Source organism: Atractosteus spatula, chromosome 5, assembly GCF_055471065.1.
Source record: "Atractosteus spatula isolate fAtrSpa1 chromosome 5, fAtrSpa1.hap1, whole genome shotgun sequence".
NCBI lineage: Eukaryota > Metazoa > Chordata > Actinopteri > Semionotiformes > Lepisosteidae > Atractosteus > Atractosteus spatula.
In genome coordinates, this window is record NC_142710.1 from 89,185 (window position 1) to 107,767 (window position 18,583).

Below are 18,583 nucleotides of genomic sequence, written 5' to 3' on the forward strand. Positions count from 1 at the left end.
TCTCATATACAGTACCTCTATATGTGTTCTCTGAGATTCTGTAAGAAGGAATGGAATCATATACAGTACCTCTATATGTGTTCTCTGAGATTCTGTGTGGAGGAATGGTCTCATATACAGTACCTCTATATGTGTTCTCTGAGATTCTGTAAGGAGGAATGGACTCATATACAGTACCTTTATATGTGTTCTCTGAGATTCTGTAAGGAGGAATGGACTCATATACAGTACCTTTATATGTGTTCTCTGAGATTCTGTGTGGAGGAATGGTCTCATATACAGTACCTCTATATGTGTTCTCTGAGATTCTGTAAGGAGGAATGGTCTCATATACAGTACCTCTATATGTGTTCTCTGAGATTCTGTGTGGAGGAATGGACTCATAAACAGTACCTTTATATGTGTTCTCTGAGATTCTGTGTGGAGGAATGGACACAGGTATGTTAGTGTGTGTTAGTGTGTATCAGTACTGTATGTGTGTATCAGTGTACAGGTATGTTAGTGTGTATCAGTATTGTATGTGTGTATCAGTGTACAGGTATGTTAGTGTGTGTTAGTGTGTATCAGTATTGTATGTGTGTATCAGTGTACAGGTATGTTAGTGTGTGTTAGTGTGTATCAGTATTCTATGTGTGTATCAGTGTACAGGTATGTTAGTGTGTGTTAGTGTGTATCAGTATTGTATGTGTGTATTAGTGTACAGGTATGTTAGTGTGTGTTAGTGTGTATCAGTATTGTATGTGTGTATCAGTGTACAGGTATGTTAGTGTGTATCAGTACTATGTGTATCAGTGTGTGTTAGTGTGTATTAGTGTGTATCAGTGTATGTTAGTGTGTGTCAGTGTGTATCAGTGTGTATTAGTGTGTATCAGTGTATGTTAGTGTGTATGAGTACTGTGTGTATCAATGTATGTTAGTGTGTGTTAGTGTGTATCAGTACTGTGTCTGTATCAGGACTGTGTGTGTATTAGTGTACACACAGTACTAACAGTGTGTATCGGTACTGTGTGCGTCAGTGTGTGTTTGTCAGTATTGTGTGTGTGTACCAGTACTGTGTGTATCAGTCTGTGTGTGTCAGTGTATGTTAGAGTGTATCAGCACTGTGTTTATCAGTGTGTGTGTATCAGGACTGTGTGTGTATCAGGACAGTGTGTATATCAGTGTATGTTAGTGTGTTAGTGTGTATCAGTACAGTATGTATCAGTGAGAGTGTCAGGACTGTGTGTGTCAGTGTGTGTGTCAGCTGGATACTTAGTGCCTCTGTAGGGTGTAATCTGTACTGTTTATCTCTGAGAGATTTAGACAGGAATATCACTGCTCTGATCTGCACAGAGACGACATAATTAACACAGAGAGACTGCAGCTTAACGAGCTCATCACAGCACGATCATTAAAACCTGCAGATTCTGCGTTTCTCAACTTAATGGAATTAGAACCACTAAAAACCACAATTAAAGAATTACCAGTGTAAACAGTGCAACACACAGACGCACACGGGTACACAAGCACACACAGACACACACGGGTACACAAGCACACACAGATACAAAAGCAGACACTCACACTAACACGGGTACACAAGCACACACACACTGACACAGGTACACAAGGACACACACTGACTCACACAAAGACACAGGTACACAAGGACACACACAGATACAAAAGCAGACACACACACAGACACAGGTACACAAGCACACCCACACATAAGGACAAACATAGATTCATGCGCATACCCACAAAGACACACATATAGACAGACAAACTCCCACACACACACACACACACACACACACGGTCTCCTGAGGGAATGGTCAGATACAGTATGTCGTGCCGTCACGGACTTGGCCGGTAGTTCCGGGGTGCAGTACCGGCTCACGGCCAGCAGGGGCAGTGCCGCACCGCTCCGGCCCTGCCGGCGGAGCTCAGAGACCGGCGCCACGCTTCACAGCTGCGGTGCCGGTGGTCGTCGCCCCCGGGGTCCCCCCTTCCAGGCCGGGGAAGACCTGGGCGGCCAGTGTCAGACCTGAGGCTGTCAATCGGCTCCAACCCGCCCCGCTCTGCGTGACCCCGCCAGGCTGACTAGAGTCTAAAGGAACAAGTACAGGTTTATTCCTGCTGAAAAAACACAACGTTTCGGCCGTGGAGCCTTCTTCAGCTGTGAGGGTGACAGGTGCTCACACCTGAAGAAGGCTCCACAGCCGAAACGTTGTGTTTTTTTCAGCAGGAATAAACCCGTACTTGTTCCTTTCCAGCCTACGCCTGCTGACGCAGCTCCACACCTGACTAGGGTCTAGGCGCCCGCGGCCACCCGCACACACGCCCCTGTCCGGCAGGGGGCGCCGCGGCAGCCGCGCAGCCCGAGCAGTCCCCGGCCACAGAGAGACAGACAGGTACACGGAGAGAGAGAGAGACGGGTACGCGAGAGTGGGCAGCCCGGGGCCGGCTCAGGGGAGACTCGGCGTTCAGGAGAAGCCGGGTCAAACGCCGGTCACGCGTGGCGCGGAGAACTTCCACGCGTGATCCCCGTGCTGAAACGGGCAGCGATGAAGTGATGTGACGGAGACTGAAACCGAGACAGCTGTCAGGCTTTTTTGGGGGGGTGCTGTCTGGTTGAGTATGAAACGTTTTATTTACACTGCACCATCATCATCATCAATAATAATAATAATAATAATAATCCACGTTGTGTGCTCGTCATCATCATAATCAATAACAATAATAGCTCATCCATGTCTAGTAACCCTCCTTCATGTTCCGGTCCTCGTGACGGCGGTAAGTAATCGATAATAAACTCTGGGAATTAGCCCGCCCCGCCCCCCGCCGCCCGGCCACGCCCACAGCGCCGCTCCGCCCCGCGATTGGACGGCGCGGAGAATTAGCACCCGGCTGACGTCACCGCCGGAGCCCCGATTAGAGCGGCTGTCACGTTTCCCCCGGGGGAGACTGTGATCAGGAGAGACCGGGCTCAGAGCGGCACGGCTCGGCGCAGTCCCGCACGGATCAGGACCGGGGAGGTGGACGCCTCAAGGGGCGGACGGACAGACGCTCACTGGATTTCAGATAGGAAGGCGGCAGACGAGTTCATTGCTGTTCACTCCGGTGCGCTGAGCTGTGGGGTTTGGAGTCCGGTGAGTGAGAGTCTGGAGACTGTCCGAGTGTCCGCGTCCGGATCACAGGAGAGAGAGAGACAGGTACACACGGAGAGGGGTACAGGGGGAGAGACAGGTACACACAGAGAGGGGTACAGGGAGAGAGACAGACAGGAGAACACAGAGAGAGGTACAGAGAGAGAGACAGGTACACACGGAGAGAGGTACAGAGAGAGAGACAGGTACACACGGAGAGAGACAGGTACACACAGAGAGGGGTACAGTGAGAGAGACAGGTACACAGAGCGAGAGGGGTACACACAGACAGACAGGTACACACAGAGAGGGGTACAGGGAGAGAGACAGACAGGAGAACACAGAGAGAGACAGGTACACACAGAGAGGGGTACAGTGAGAGAGACAGGTACACACGGAGAGGGGTACAGGGAGAGAGACAGACAGGAGAACACAGAGAGAGAGGTACAGAGAGAGAGACAGACAGAAACACACGGAGAGAGGGGTACAGAGAGAAAGACAGGTACACAGAGCAAGAGGGGTACACACAGAGAGACAGGTACACACAGAGAGGGGTACAGGGAGAGAGACAGACAGAGAGAGGGGTACAGAGAGACAGAAAAGAACACAGAGAGAGGTACATACAGAGAGACAGGTACGTACAGAGAAGGGTACAGAGAGAGAGAGACAGACAGGAGAACACAGAGAGAGACAGAAAAGAACACACACAGAGAGAGGGGTACAGAGAGAGAGACAGACAGGTACATGGAGAGGGGGGGTATAGAGGGGGGGATATAGAGAGAGAGAGACAGACAGGTACACACAGAGAGAGAGGAGGGTATATAGAGAGAGACAGACAGGTACACAGAGAGAGAGGGGGGTACAGAGAGAGAGGGGGGTACAGAGAGGGGGGGGTATAGAGAGAGACAGACAGGTACACACAGAGAGAGAGGGGATATAGAGAGAGAGACAGACAGGTACACAGAGAGAGAGACAGGCAGGTACACAGAGAGAGAGAGGGGATATAGAGAGAGACAGACAGGTACACAGAGAGAGAGAGGGGATATAGATAGAGAAACAGGCAGGTACACAGAGAGAGACAGGCAGGTACACAGAGAGAGAGAGGGGGTACAGAGAGAGAGAGGGGGTATAGAGAGAGAGAGACAGGTACACACACAGAGAGAGGGGATATAGATAGAGAAACAGGCAGGTACACAGAGAGAGAAGGAGTACAGAGAGAGAGACAGGCAGGTACACAGAGAGAGGGGGGTACAGAGAGAGAGACAGACAGGTACACAGTGAGAGACAGGTACAGAGAGAGAGACAGGCAGGTACACACAGCGAGAGAGAGGGGAGGGGTACAGAGAGAGAGACAGACAGGTACACAGAGACAGACAGGTACACACAGCGAGAGAGAGAGGAGGGGTACAGGTACACAGGGAGAGGGGAGGCACAGAGAGGGTCACGCAATGGGTACCCGCCTATCGCTCGCTCTCTCCCATGTGCCTCAGTAGTGGCAGAGCGGGGTCCCGGGCGAGGAGAGGGGGTCGTGTGGGGGCTGTGCTGCTGTCGCGTGGTCCGGGCGCGAGATCAACCCCTCCCCTCTCTCTCTCTCCTTCTCTGCCGGGACAGGCCGCGTGTGTCTGGGCAGGATCACAGCAGGATCACAGCGCACTCCGGGCCTCCACAGCGAGCGACAGACGGCATCCCGGACAGCCCTTCGGCTCCTTCCCACCCCCGCCTGCCCGGAGCCCGGAGAGGAATCCAGAGGGACATCGAGGAAGGGAACAGGCAGACTGCCTCTGTCTGTCAGAGCCCCAGGCACACGGAGAGACAGACAGACAGGCAGGCACACAGAGAGACAGGCAGACTGCCTCCGTCTGTCAGAGCCCCAGGCACACGGAGAGACAGACAGGCAGGCACACAGAGAGACAGGCAGACTGTCTCTGTCTGTCAGAGCCCCAGACACACGGAGAGACAGACAGACAGGCACACAGAGAGACAGGCAGACTGCCTCCGTCTGTCAGAGCCCCAGGCACACGGAGAGACAGACAGACAGACACACGGAGAGACAGGCAGACTGTCTCTGTCTGTCAGAGCCCCAGACACACGGAGAGACAGACAGACAGACACACGGAGAGACAGACAGACAGGCACACAGAGAGACACAGGCAGACTGTCTCTGTCTGTCAGAGCCCCAGACACACGGAGAGACAGACAGACAGACACACGGAGAGACAGGCAGACAGTCTCTGTCTGTCAGAGCCCCAGACACACGGAGAGACAGACAGACAGACACACGGAGAGACAGACAGACAGGCACACAGAGAGACACAGGCAGACTGTCTCTGTCTGTCAGAGCCTCAGACACACGGAGAGACAGACAGACAGACACACGGAGAGACAGACAGACTGTCTCTGTCTGTCAGAGCCCCAGACACACGGAGAGACAGACAGACAGACAGACAGACACACGGAGAGACAGACAGACAGGCACGCAGAGAGACAGGCAGACTGCCTCTGTCTGTCAGAGCCCCAGACACACGGAGAGACAGACAGACAGACACACGGAGAGACACAGGCAGACTGCCTCTGTCTGTCAGAGCCCCAGACACACGGAGAGACAGGCACACGGAGAGACAGACAGACAGACAGGCACACGGAGAGAAAGACAGACGGAGAGACAGACCCAGGCAGTCGCCATGTCTGCTCTGCCCCTGCCGGAGGCCGAGCTGCCCCCCAGCCCGCTGGCGCTGGAGTACCTCAACGACTTCGACCTGCTCAAGTTCGAGGTGAAGCCGGAGCCCTGCGCTCCTGCGCCCCCAGAGCGCGGCCCCCCGGCCAGCCCCTGCAGCTCCCTGCCCCCCTCCCCGACGCCCAGCGAGGCGGGCCAGTGCCTGTCCTTCGCGCCCACGCCCTGCTCCTCCTCCTCCTCCTCCTCCCTGCCCGGCGGGGTCGGCGCCGCAGCGCCCCCTGCTGGCGCCTCGCTGGAGGACCTGCTCTGGATCGCCGCGCTGCAGCAGCAGCTGGCCGGGGAGGGGGGCGGGGCCGCGGCGGCGGCCGTGCTGGGCGCCATCGGCATCGGCGACCGCGACAGGGGCACGGCGCCAAGCTGCTTCGGGTGCGAGGACACAGTGGAGGCCATCCTCAACACAGCAGTCACTTCCCAGGTGTGTCACTGACTGTCTCTCAGTGCAGTGTTAATGTACTGGAGTGTCCAGTCAGTGTGTCTGTATGAACCCCTCTCTCTCAGTGCAGTGTTAATGTACTGGAGTGTCCAGTCAGTCAGTGTGTCTGTATGAACCCCTCTCTCTCAGTGCAGTGTTAATGTACTGGAGTGTCCAGTCAGTGTGTCTGTATGAACCCCTCTCTCTCAGTGCAGTGTTAATGTACTGGAGTGTCCAGTCAGTGTGTCTGTATGAACCCCTCTCTCTCAGTGCAGTGTTCATGTACTGGAGTGTCCAGTCAGTCAGTGTGTCTGTATGAACCCCTCTCTCTCAGTGCAGTGTTAATGTACTGGAGTGTCCAGTCAGTGTGTCTGTATGAACCCCTCTCTCTCAGTGCAGTGTTAATGTACTGGAGTGTCCAGTCAGTGTGTCTGTATGAACCCCTCTCTCTCAGTGCAGTGTTAATGTACTGGAGTGTCCAGTCAGTGTGTCTGTATGAACCCCTCTCTCTCAGTGCAGTGTTAATGTACTGGAGTGTCCAGTCAGTGTGTCTGTATTAACCCCTCTCTCTCAGTGCAGTGTTAATGTACTGGAGTGTCCAGTCAGTGTGTCTGTATGAACCCCTCTCTCTCAGTGCAGTGTTAATGTACTGGAGTGTCCAGTCAGTGTGTCTGTATTAACCCCTCTCTCTCAGTGCAGTGTTAATGTACTGGAGTGTCCAGTCAGTGTGTCGGTTTGAACCCCTCTCTCTCAGTGCAGTGTTAATGTACTGGAGTGTCCAGTCAGTCAGTGTGTCTGTATGAACCCCTCTCTCTCAGTGCAGTGTTAATGTACTGGAGTGTCCAGTCAGTCAGTGTGTCTGTATGAACCCCTCTCTCTCAGTGCAGTGTTAATGTACTGGAGTGTCCAGTCAGTGTGTCTGTATGAACCCCTCTCTCTCAGTGCAGTGTTAATGTACTGGAGTGTCCAGTCAGTGTGTCTGTATTAACCCCTCTCTCTCAGTGCAGTGTTAATGTACTGAAGTGTCCAGTCAGTGTGTGTCTGTATGAACCCCTCTCTCTCAGTGCAGTGTTAATGTATTGGAGTGTCCAGTCAGTGTGTCTGTATTAACCCCTCTCTCTCAGTGCAGTGTTAATGTACTGGAGTGTCCAGTCAGTCAGTGTGTCTGTATGAACCCCTCTCTCTCAGTGCAGTGTTAATGTACTGGAGTGTCCAGTCAGTCAGTGTGTCTGTATGAACCCCTCTCTCTCAGTGCAGTGTTAATGTACTGTAGTGTCCAGTCAGTGTGTCTGTATTAACCCCTCTCTCTCAGTGCAGTGTTAATGTACTGGAGTGTCCAGTCAGTCAGTGTGTCTGTATGAACCCCTCTCTCTCAGTGCAGTGTTAATGTACTGGAGTGTCCAGTCAGTGTGTCTGTATTAACCCCTCTCTCTCAGTGCAGTGTTAATGTACTGGAGTGTCCAGTCAGTCAGTGTGTCTGTATGAACCCCTCTCTCTCAGTGCAGTGTTAATGTACTGGAGCGTCCAGTCAGTGTGTCTGTATGAACCCCTCTCTCTCAGTGCAGTGTTAATGTACTGGAGTGTCCAGTCAGTCAGTGTGTCTGTATGAACCCCTCTCTCTCAGTGCAGTGTTAATGTACTGGAGTGTCCAGTCAGTCAGTGTGTCTTTATGAACCCCTCTCTCTCAGTGCAGTGTTAATGTACTGGAGTGTCCAGTCAGTGTGTCTGTATGAACCCCTCTCTCTCAGTGCAGTGTTAATGTACTGGAGTGTCCAGTCAGTCAGTGTGTCTGTATTAACCCCTCTCTCAGTGCAGTGTTAATGTACTGGAGTGTCCAGTCAGTCAGTGTGTCTGTATTAACCCCTCTCTCAGTGCAGTGTTAATGTACTGGAGTGTCCAGTCAGTCAGTGTGTCTGTATTAACCCCTCTCTCAGTGCAGTGTTAATGTACTGGAGTGTCCAGTCAGTCAGTGTGTCTGTATTAACCCCTCTCTCTCAGTGCAGTGTTAATGTACTGGAGTGTCCAGTCAGTCAGTGTGTCTGTATGAACCCCTCTCTCTCAGTGCAGTGTTAATGTACTGGAGTGTCCAGTCAGTGTGTCTGTATGAACCCCTCACTCTCAGTGCAGTGTTAATGTACTGGAGTGTCCAGTCAGTGTGTCTGTATTAACCCCTCTCTCTCAGTGCAGTGTTAATGTACTGGAGTGTCCAGTCAGTCAGTGTGTCTGTATGAACCCCTCTCTCTCAGTGCAGTGTTAATGTACTGGAGTGTCCAGTCAGTGTGTCTGTATGAACCCCTCACTCTCAGTGCAGTGTTAATGTACTGGAGTGTCCAGTCAGTGTGTCTGTATTAACCCCTCTCTCTCAGTGCAGTGTTAATGTACTGGAGTGTCCAGTCAGTGTGTCTGTATGAACCCCTCTCTCTCAGTGCAGTGTTAATGTACTGGAGTGTCCAGTCAGTGTGTCTGTATTAACCCCTCTCTCTCAGTGCAGTGTTAATGTACTGGAGTGTCCAGTCAGTGTGTCGGTTTGAACCCCTCTCTCTCAGTGCAGTGTTAATGTACTGGAGTGTCCAGTCAGTCAGTGTGTCTGTATGAACCCCTCTCTCTCAGTGCAGTGTTAATGTACTGGAGTGTCCAGTCAGTCAGTGTGTCTGTATGAACCCCTCTCTCTCAGTGCAGTGTTAATGTACTGGAGTGTCCAGTCAGTGTGTCTGTATGAACCCCTCTCTCTCAGTGCAGTGTTAATGTACTGGAGTGTCCAGTCAGTGTGTCTGTATTAACCCCTCTCTCTCAGTGCAGTGTTAATGTACTGGAGTGTCCAGTCAGTGTGTGTCTGTATGAACCCCTCTCTCTCAGTGCAGTGTTAATGTATTGGAGTGTCCAGTCAGTGTGTCTGTATGAACCCCTCTCTCTCAGTGCAGTGTTAATGTACTGGAGTGTCCAGTCAGTGTGTCTGTATTAACCCCTCTCTCTCAGTGCAGTGTTAATGTATTGGAGTGTCCAGTCAGTGTGTCTGTATGAACCCCTCTCTCTCAGTGCAGTGTTAATGTATTGGAGTGTCCAGTCAGTGTGTCTGTATTAACCCCTCTCTCTCAGTGCAGTGTTAATGTACTGGAGTGTCCAGTCAGTCAGTGTGTCTGTATGAACCCCTCTCTCTCAGTGCAGTGTTAATGTACTGGAGTGTCCAGTCAGTGTGTCTGTATGAACCCCTCTCTCTCAGTGCAGTGTTAATGTACTGGAGTGTCCAGTCAGTCAGTGTGTCTGTATGAACCCCTCTCTCTCAGTGCAGTGTTAATGTACTGGAGTGTCCAGTCAGTGTGTCTGTATTAACCCCTCTCTCTCAGTGCAGTGTTAATGTACTGGAGTGTCCAGTCAGTCAGTGTGTCTGTATGAACCCCTCTCTCTCAGTGCAGTGTTAATGTACTGGAGCGTCCAGTCAGTGTGTCTGTATGAACCCCTCTCTCTCAGTGCAGTGTTAATGTACTGGAGTGTCCAGTCAGTCAGTGTGTCTGTATTAACCCCTCTCTCTCAGTGCAGTGTTAATGTACTGGAGTGTCCAGTCAGTGTGTCTGTATTAACCCCTCTCTCTCAGTGCAGTGTTAATGTACTGGAGTGTCCAGTCAGTCAGTGTGTCTGTATGAACCCCTCTCTCTCAGTGCAGTGTTAATGTACTGGAGTGTCCAGTCAGTGTGTCTGTATGAACCCCTCTCTCTCAGTGCAGTGTTAATGTACTGGAGTGTCCAGTCAGTGTGTCTGTATGAACCCCTCTCTCTCAGTGCAGTGTTAATGTACTGGAGTGTCCAGTCAGTCAGTGTGTCTTTATGAACCCCTCTCTCTCAGTGCAGTGTTAATGTACTGGAGTGTCCAGTCAGTGTGTCTGTATGAACCCCTCTCTCTCAGTGCAGTGTTAATGTACTGGAGTGTCCAGTCAGTCAGTGTGTCTGTATTAACCCCTCTCTCAGTGCAGTGTTAATGTACTGGAGTGTCCAGTCAGTCAGTGTGTCTGTATTAACCCCTCTCTCAGTGCAGTGTTAATGTACTGGAGTGTCCAGTCAGTCAGTGTGTCTGTATTAACCCCTCTCTCAGTGCAGTGTTAATGTACTGGAGTGTCCAGTCAGTCAGTGTGTCTGTATGAACCCCTCTCTCTCAGTGCAGTGTTAATGTACTGGAGTGTCCAGTCAGTGTGTCTGTATGAACCCCTCTCTCTCAGTGCAGTGTTAATGTACTGGAGTGTCCAGTCAGTGTGTCTGTATGAACCCCTCTCTCTCAGTGCAGTGTTAATGTACTGGAGTGTCCAGTCAGTCAGTGTGTCTGTATGAACCCCTCTCTCTCAGTGCAGTGTTAATGTACTGGAGTGTCCAGTCAGTGTGTCTGTATGAACCCCTTACTCTCAGTGCAGTGTTAATGTACTGGAGTGTCCAGTCAGTGTGTCTGTATTAACTTCTCTTTTTCTCTTTTCATAGTTCTCGGTCCTCAGCCAGAATTCTGGGAACACGAGTCCGGATTCTGGGACCAGTGGCAGTAATGGTGCAGGAGAAATTGCTCTGGGAAGACCTGTCCTCTTCCTCACCTCTCCTCCTGCATCGGGGTCCTTCGTCCTGTCCTCCCCCCAGCATCACCATGGTAACAGCATCCTGTCACTAGGGGCAACAGAACCTCCCAGCCCTCAAGGTCATCTGCACCTTCATCATCACCACCATCATCATCAACAGAACAGTCTTCACCATCATCACCATCGTCATCATCAGCTGAACCAGGTACAGGATGTGAGACGGAGCGAGACTGAGGGAGAGAGAGCTGAAGGCAGAGGTAACACAGGAGAGGGAGAGAGGGAGACACACACAGAGAGAGGTGAACCACCAGGGGAGAGACAGACAGGGAGAGAGACAGACAGGAGGAGAGTGAAGGAGACAGACAGGGAGAGAGACAGACAGGGGGAGAGTGAAGGAGACAGACGGGGGGAGAGTGAAGGACACAGACAGGGAGAGAGACAGACAGGGGGAGAGGCAGAGAGAGTGACACAAACAGGGAGAGAGACAGACAGGGGGAGAGTGAAGGAGACAGACAGGTGGAGAGACAGACAGGGGGAGAGTGAAGGAGACAGACAGGGAGAGAGACAGACAGGGGGAGAGTGAAGGAGACAGACAGGGAGAGAGACAGACAGGGGGAGAGGCAGAGAGAGAGACACAGACAGGGAGAGAGACAGACAGGGGGAGAGTGAAGGAGACAGACAGGGAGAGAGACAGACAGGAGGAGAGTGAAGGAGACAGACAGGGGGAGAGTGAAGGACACAGACAGGGAGAGAGACAGACGGGGAGAGTGAAGGAGACAGACAGGGAGAGAGACAGACAGGGGGAGAGTGAAGGAGACAGACAGGGAGAGGCAGAGAGAGAGAGACACAGACAGGGAGAGAGACAGACAGGGGGAGAGTGAAGGAGACAGACAGGGGGAGGCAGAGAGAGAGAGACACAGACAGGGAGAGAGACAGACAGGGGGAGAGTGAAGGAGACAGACAGGGAGAGAGACAGACAGGGAGAGTGAAGGAGACAGACAGGGGGAGAGTGAAGGAGACAGACAGGGAGAGAGACAGACAGGGGGAGAGTGAAGGAGACAGACAGGGAGAGGCAGAGAGAGAGAGACAGACAGGGAGAGAGACAGACAGGGGGAGAGTGAAGGAGACAGACAGGGAGAGAGACAGACAGGGGGAGAGTGAAGGAGACAGACAGGGAGATAGACAGACAGGGGGAGAGTGAAGGAGACAGACAGGGAGAGAGACAGACAGGAGGAGAGTGAAGGAGACAGTCAGGGGGAGAGTGAAGGACACAGACAGGGAGAGAGACAGACAGGGGGAGAGGCAGAGAGAGTGACACAAACAGGGAGAGAGACAGACAGGGGGAGAGTGAAGGAGACAGACAGGTGGAGAGACAGACAGGAGGAGTGAGTGAATGAAATCTGGCACATGGAGGAGAGTATGGCGATAGAGAGAGAGAGGAGGGTAGGGAGACGAAGGTGATGGGTAAAGGACTGAGAGATGAAGGTATTCTTCATCTTCGTCGCCCTCACCAGACGCGAGACAGGGGCAGAGAAACTGGCCCCGCCATGCAGCTGGGTCATGTAGCGGAGATGAGCGGCGCACGCGTGTGAGTGACCCCGCGCGTGAGGGCACACGTGTCCGCCCGCGCGCCGGCGCGTGTGTGCGTGTGCGCAGCCGCGCGTGAGGCCCCAGGAGATTATAATTGCTATTATTGCAGGGGTGTAAGACTGCTCACTGTCATCCCCACTCAATCAGATTACCGTGGCAACTTCTGACGCCCCCCTGCCTCCGCGCTCGTTTGGGGCTCGTGAACGAGGCGGTCAGGAGGCAGGCTGGGGTGCGTGACTACGGCACACAGCCCTGACACCCCACGCACCTCTCTCCTGCAGGGGGAACCCCAGACTCCCTAGACAGGTCCTGTAGCTCGCCACACACACTGGCGTCCCCGAGGGGGTACCCCATCGAGACCCTCTGTCACTGGGAAAACTGTACAGCAGAGAGAGGCCACATGTCTCCCCTGAAACACTGATTCAGGGTTCATGCTGCTACACATGTTGACTTCTCTGAGTAGAGATTAGACTCTCTCTCAGTGCAGTGTTAATGTACTGGAGTGTCCAGTCAGTCAGTGTGTCTGTATGAACCCCTCTCTCTCAGTGCAGTGTTAATGTACTGGAGTGTCCAGTCAGTCAGTGTGTCTGTATGAACCCCTCTCTCTCAGTGCAGTGTTAATGTACTGGAGTGTCCAGTCAGTCAGTGTGTCTGTATGAACCCCTCTCTCTCAGTGCAGTGTTAATGTACTGGAGTGTCCAGTCAGTGTGTCTGTATGAACCCCTCTCTCTCAGTGCAGTGTTAATGTACTGGAGTGTCCAGTCAGTGTGTCTGTATGAACCCCTCTCTCTCAGTGCAGTGTTAATGTACTGGAGTGTCCAGTCAGTGTGTCTGTATGAACCCCTCTCTCTCAGTGCAGTGTTAATGTACTGGAGTGTCCAATCAGTGTGTCTGTATGAACCCCTCTCTCTCAGTGCAGTGTTAATGTACTGGAGTGTCCAGTCAGTCAGTGTAAATGTATGAACCCCTCTCTCTCAGTGCAGTGTTAATATACTGGAGTGTCCAGTCAGTGTGCCTGTATGAACCCCTCTCTCTCAGTGCAGTGTTAATATACTGGAGTGTCCAGTCAGTGTGCCTGTATGAACCCCTCTCTCTCAGTGCAGTGTTAATGTACTGGAGTGTCCAGTCAGTGTGTCTGTATGAACCCCTCTCTCTCAGTGCAGTGTTAATGTACTGGAGTGTCCAGTCAGTGTGTCTGTATGAACCCCTCTCTCTCAGTGCAGTGTTAATGTACTGGAGTGTCCAGTCAGTCAGTGTAAATGTATGAACCCCTCTCTCTCAGTGCAGTGTTAATGTACTGGAGTGTCCAGTCAGTCAGTGTGTCTGTATGAACCACTCTCTCTCAGTGCAGTGTTAATGTACTGGAGTGTCCAGTCAGTCAGTGTGTCTGTATGAACCCCTCTCTCTCAGTGCAGTGTTAATGTACTGCAGTGTCCAGTCAGTGTGTCTGTATGAACCCCTCTCTCTCAGTGCAGTGTTAATGTACTGGAGTGTCCAGTCAGTCAGTGTGTCTGTATGAACCCCTCTCTCTCAGTGCAGTGTTAATGTACTGGAGTGTCCAGTCAGTCAGTGTGTCTGTATGAACCCCTCTCTCTCAGTGCAGTGTTAATGTACTGGAGTGTCCAGTCAGTGTGTCTGTATGAACCCCTCTCTCTCAGTGCAGTGTTAATGTACTGGAGTGTCCAGTCAGTGTGTCTGTATGAACCCCTCTCTCTCAGTGCAGTGTTAATGTACTGGAGTGTCCAGTCAGTCAGTGTGTCTCTATGAACCCCTCTCTCTCAGTGCAGTGTTAATGTACTGGAGTGTCCAGTCAGTCAGTGTGTCTGTATGAACCCCTCTCTCTCAGTGCAGTGTTAATGTACTGGAGTGTCCAGTCAGTCAGTGTGTCTGTATGAACCCCTCTCTCTCAGTGCAGTGTTAATGTACTGGAGTGTCCAGTCAGTGTGTCTGTATGAACCCCTCTCTCTCAGTGCAGTGTTAATGTACTGGAGTGTCCAGTCAGTCAGTGTGTCTGTATGAACCCCTCTCTCTCAGTGCAGTGTTAATGTACTGGAGTGTCCAGTCAGTCAGTGTGTCTGTATGAACCCCTCTCTCTCAGTGCAGTGTTAATGTACTGGAGTGTCCAGTCAGTGTGTCTGTATGAACCCCTCTCTCTCAGTGCAGTGTTAATGTACTGGAGTGTCCAGTCAGTCAGTGTGTCTGTATGAACCCCTCTCTCTCAGTGCAGTGTTAATGTACTGGAGTGTCCAGTCAGTCAGTGTGTCTGTATGAACCCCTCTCTCTCAGTGCAGTGTTAATGTACTGGAGTGTCCAGTCAGTCAGTGTGTCTGTATGAACCCCTCTCTCTCAGTGCAGTGTTAATGTACTGGAGTGTCCAGTCAGTCAGTGTGTCTGTATGAACCCCTCTCTCTCAGTGCAGTGTTAATGTACTGGAGTGTCCAGTTAGTCAGTGTGTCTGTATTAACCCCTCTCTCTCAGTGCAGTGTTAATGTACTGGAGTGTCCAGTCAGTGTGTCTGTATGAACCCCTCTCTCTCAGTGCAGTGTTAATGTACTGGAGTGTCCAGTCAGTCAGTGTAAATGTATGAACCCCTCTCTCTCAGTGCAGTGTTAATATACTGGAGTGTCCAGTCAGTGTGCCTGTATGAACCCCTCTCTCTCAGTGCAGTGTTAATGTACTGGAGTGTCCAGTCAGTGTGTCTGTATGAACCCCTCTCTCTCAGTGCAGTGTTAATGTACTGGAGTGTCCAGTCAGTGTGTCTGTATGAACCCCTCTCTCTCAGTGCAGTGTTAATGTACTGGAGTGTCCAGTCAGTCAGTGTGTCTGTATGAACCCCTCTCTCTCAGTGCAGTGTTAATGTACTGGAGTGTCCAGTCAGTCAGTGTGTCTGTATGAACCCCTCTCTCTCAGTGCAGTGTTAATGTACTGCAGTGTCCAGTCAGTGTGTCTGTATGAACCCCTCTCTCAGTGCAGTGTTAATGTACTGGAGTGTCCAGTCAGTCAGTGTGTCTGTATGAACCCCTCTCTCTCAGTGCAGTGTTAATGTACTGGAGTGTCCAGTCAGTCAGTGTGTCTGTATGAACCCCTCTCTCTCAGTGCAGTGTTAATGTACTGGAGTGTCCAGTCAGTGTGCCTGTATTAACCCCTCTCTCTTTCTCAGTGTGGACTGGAGGAGAGGTTCTCTGATGACCAGCTGGTCAGTATGTCAGTGCGAGAGCTGAACCGATACTTGCGTGGCTTCAGTAAGGAGGAGATTGTCCGTCTGAAGCAGAAGCGCCGAACTCTGAAGAACCGAGGCTATGCCCAGTCCTGCCGGTTCAAACGCGTCCAGCAGAAACACGTCCTGGAGTCCGAGAAGACACTGCTCACACAGCAGGTACACAGCAGGTGGACAACAGAACAAGACCTGTATGTCCACAGTACAGCCTCTCCCAGCACAGCCCTGTGATCCATGTCCCCTCAGTGTCCAGTCAGTCAGTGTGTCTGTATGAACCCCTCTCTCTCAGTGCAGTGTTAATGTACTGGAGTGTCCAGTCAATGTGTCTGTATGAACCCCTCTCTCTCAGTGCAGTGTTAATGTACTGGAGTGTCCAGTCAGTCAGTGTGTCTGTATGAACCCCTCTCTCTCAGTGCAGTGTTAATGTACTGGAGTGTCCAGTCAGTGTGTCTGTATGAACCCCTCTCTCTCAGTGCAGTGTTAATGTACTGGAGTGTCCAGTCAGTGTGTCTGTATGAACCCCTCTCTCTCAGTGCAGTGTTAATGTACTGGAGTGTCCAGTCAGTCAGTGTGTCTGTATGAACCCCTCTCTCTCAGTGCAGTGTTAATGTACTGGAGTGTCCAGTCAGTGTGTCTGTATGAACCCCTCTCTCTCAGTGCAGTGTTAATGTACTGGAGTGTCCAGTCAGTCAGTGTGTCTGTATGAACCCCTCTCTCTCAGTGCAGTGTTAATGTACTGGAGTGTCCAGTCAGTGTGTCTGTATGAACCCCTCTCTCTCAGTGCAGTGTTAATGTACTGGAGTGTCCAGTCAGTGTGCCTGTATGAACCCCTCTCTCTCAGTGCAGTGTTAATGTACTGGAGTGTCCAGTCAGTCAGTGTGTCTGTATGAACCCCTCTCTCTCAGTGCAGTGTTAATGTACTGGAGTGTCCAGTCAGTGTGCCTGTATGAACCCCTCTCTCTCAGTGCAGTGTTAATGTACTGGAGTGTCCAGTCAGTGTGTCTGTATGAACCCCTCTCTCTCAGTGCAGTGTTAATGTACTGGAGTGTCCAGTCAGTGTGTCTGTATTAACCCCTCTCTCTCAGTGCAGTGTTAATGTACTGGAGTGTCCAGTCAGTCAGTGTGTCTGTATGAACCCCTCTCTCTCAGTGCAGTGTTAATGTACTGGAGTGTCCAGTCAGTCAGTGTGTCTGTATGAACCCCTCTCTCTCAGTGCAGTGTTAATGTACTGGAGTGTCCAGTCAGTCAGAGTGTCTGTATGAACCCCTCTCTCTCAGTGCAGTGTTAATGTACTGGAGTGTCCAGTCAGTCAGTGTGTCTGTATGAACCCCTCTCTCTCAGTGCAGTGTTAATGTACTGGAGTGTCCAGTCAGTCAGTGTGTCTGTATGAACCCCTCTCTCTCAGTGCAGTGTTAATGTACTGGAGTGTCCAGTCAGTGTGTCTGTATGAACCCCTCTCTCTCAGTGCAGTGTTAATGTACTGGAGTGTCCAGTCAGTGTGTCTGTATTAACCCCTCTCTCTCAGTGCAGTGTTAATGTACTGGAGTGTCCAGTCAGTGTGTCTGTATGAACCCCTCTCTCTCAGTGCAGTGTTAATGTACTGGAGTGTCCAGTCAGTCAGAGTGTCTGTATGAACCCCTCTCTCTCAGTGCAGTGTTAATGTACTGGAGTGTCCAGTCAGTCAGAGTGTCTGTATTAACCCCTCTCTCTCTGTGTCTCAGCTGGAGCAGTTGCAGTGTGAGCTGGCCCGGGTCCTGAGGGAGAGAGACACTTATAAATCTCGCTACGAGAAGCTCATCTCCGTGAACGAGACCCCCGTCGCCCATCGGAGCCGCAGCCCCTCCCCTCAGGATTTCTTCCTATGACAGGGAAGGAGAGCGAGCCCCCGGAGACTCGGAGAACTCTGCGCTGCAGGATGTGCGGGGAGGTTTCTCGAAAGCGGGACGTCCGGTCAGCCGCGGAGCCGCGATCCCTGGCGGGAGGGAGGTTGGGGTCGCCGTTCCGGACGGCGCCAGAGCCCACCCCGCGCCCCCACGTCGCTGACGCCCCGGGCCCTCAGGGCAGGAGCTGGCAGGTCCGGGGGCTCTCAGTCTCCGTGTGTGCTCCGCGCTCCCTCCCCAGCGCCGGGACACACGCTGGCGTACCCCCAGGCCGAGCCCCGCCCGCGCGACTCCTCCGCGGAGCTCCGCTGTCCGGTCCGGTCGGGCTCTGGTGCCGTCGGGGGGGGCGGAGCTGGGGTCTGGCCCCGCGGCGCTGTGATCGGACTCCGACGTCGCCAGCGCGGTCCCGATCGCGGCTGACCCAGCGGGTCTGAGATCCGGATGCAGTCAGCGTCGGGACGTGACTGGGAAAACTGCTGGCCGCATTCCTGTAGGCAGGATATCACTGTGATATCAGGACACAGCCTGTATCGCCGTATCCTGATGGTGTCTTGACATGACTGAGAAAACTAGACACAGCTGATATCACGATATTCTGATATTGTCTTGACATTGCAGTTACATCAGGACGAATTCTCTACCACGGTATTATAGATATTACTGTCACATCAAGACAGAGCTGGTGTCATGATATTCTGATGCTGTTGTGACATGACTGTGACATCAGGAGAGAGCTGGTATCGCGATATTCTGATGTTGTTGTGATTTTACTGTCACATCAGGACAGAGCTGGTGTCACGATACTCTGATACTGTTGTGACATGACTGTGACATTAGGAGAGAGCTGGTATCACAGTCATGCTGTTGTGATTTTACAGTCATGCTGTTGTGATTTTACTGTCACATCAGGAGAGAGCTGGTGTCATGATATTCTGATGTTGTTGTGACATGACTGTGACATCAGGAGAGAGCTGGTATCGCGATATTCTGATGTTGTTGTGATTTTACTGTCACATCAGGAGAGAGCTGGTATCGCGATATTCTGATGTTGTTGTGATTTTACTGTC

General features: G+C 51.9%; 1 protein-coding gene across 1 annotated transcript; it reads left to right on the forward strand.

Moving 5' to 3' along the window:
* The first annotated feature begins 5,812 nt into the window (after positions 1-5,812).
* On the forward strand, positions 5,813-17,501 carry LOC148833211 (transcription factor Maf-like). The gene is made up of 4 exons (XM_088916059.1): positions 5,813-6,280; positions 10,741-11,034; positions 15,580-15,795; positions 17,358-17,501. Exons 1-4 carry the CDS (start codon positions 5,813-5,815, stop codon positions 17,499-17,501), a joined length of 1,122 nt encoding a protein of 373 aa, XP_088772185.1.
* Positions 17,502-18,583: the final 1,082 nt, after the last annotated feature.

What these genes read in the sequence shown, in the direction of transcription:
- LOC148833211 (XM_088916059.1), top strand. Translation starts at nt 5,813, where the DNA reads ATGTCTGCTCTGCCCCTGCCGGAGGCCGAGCTGCCCCCCAGCCCGCTG. An exon ending in ACACAGCAGTCACTTCCCAG is followed by an intron (nt 6,281 to 10,740) that starts GTGTGTCACTGA and finishes CTCTTTTCATAG; the next exon opens with TTCTCGGTCCTCAGCCAGAA. An exon ending in AGACACTGCTCACACAGCAG is followed by an intron (nt 15,796 to 17,357) that starts GTACACAGCAGG and finishes TCTGTGTCTCAG; the next exon opens with CTGGAGCAGTTGCAGTGTGA.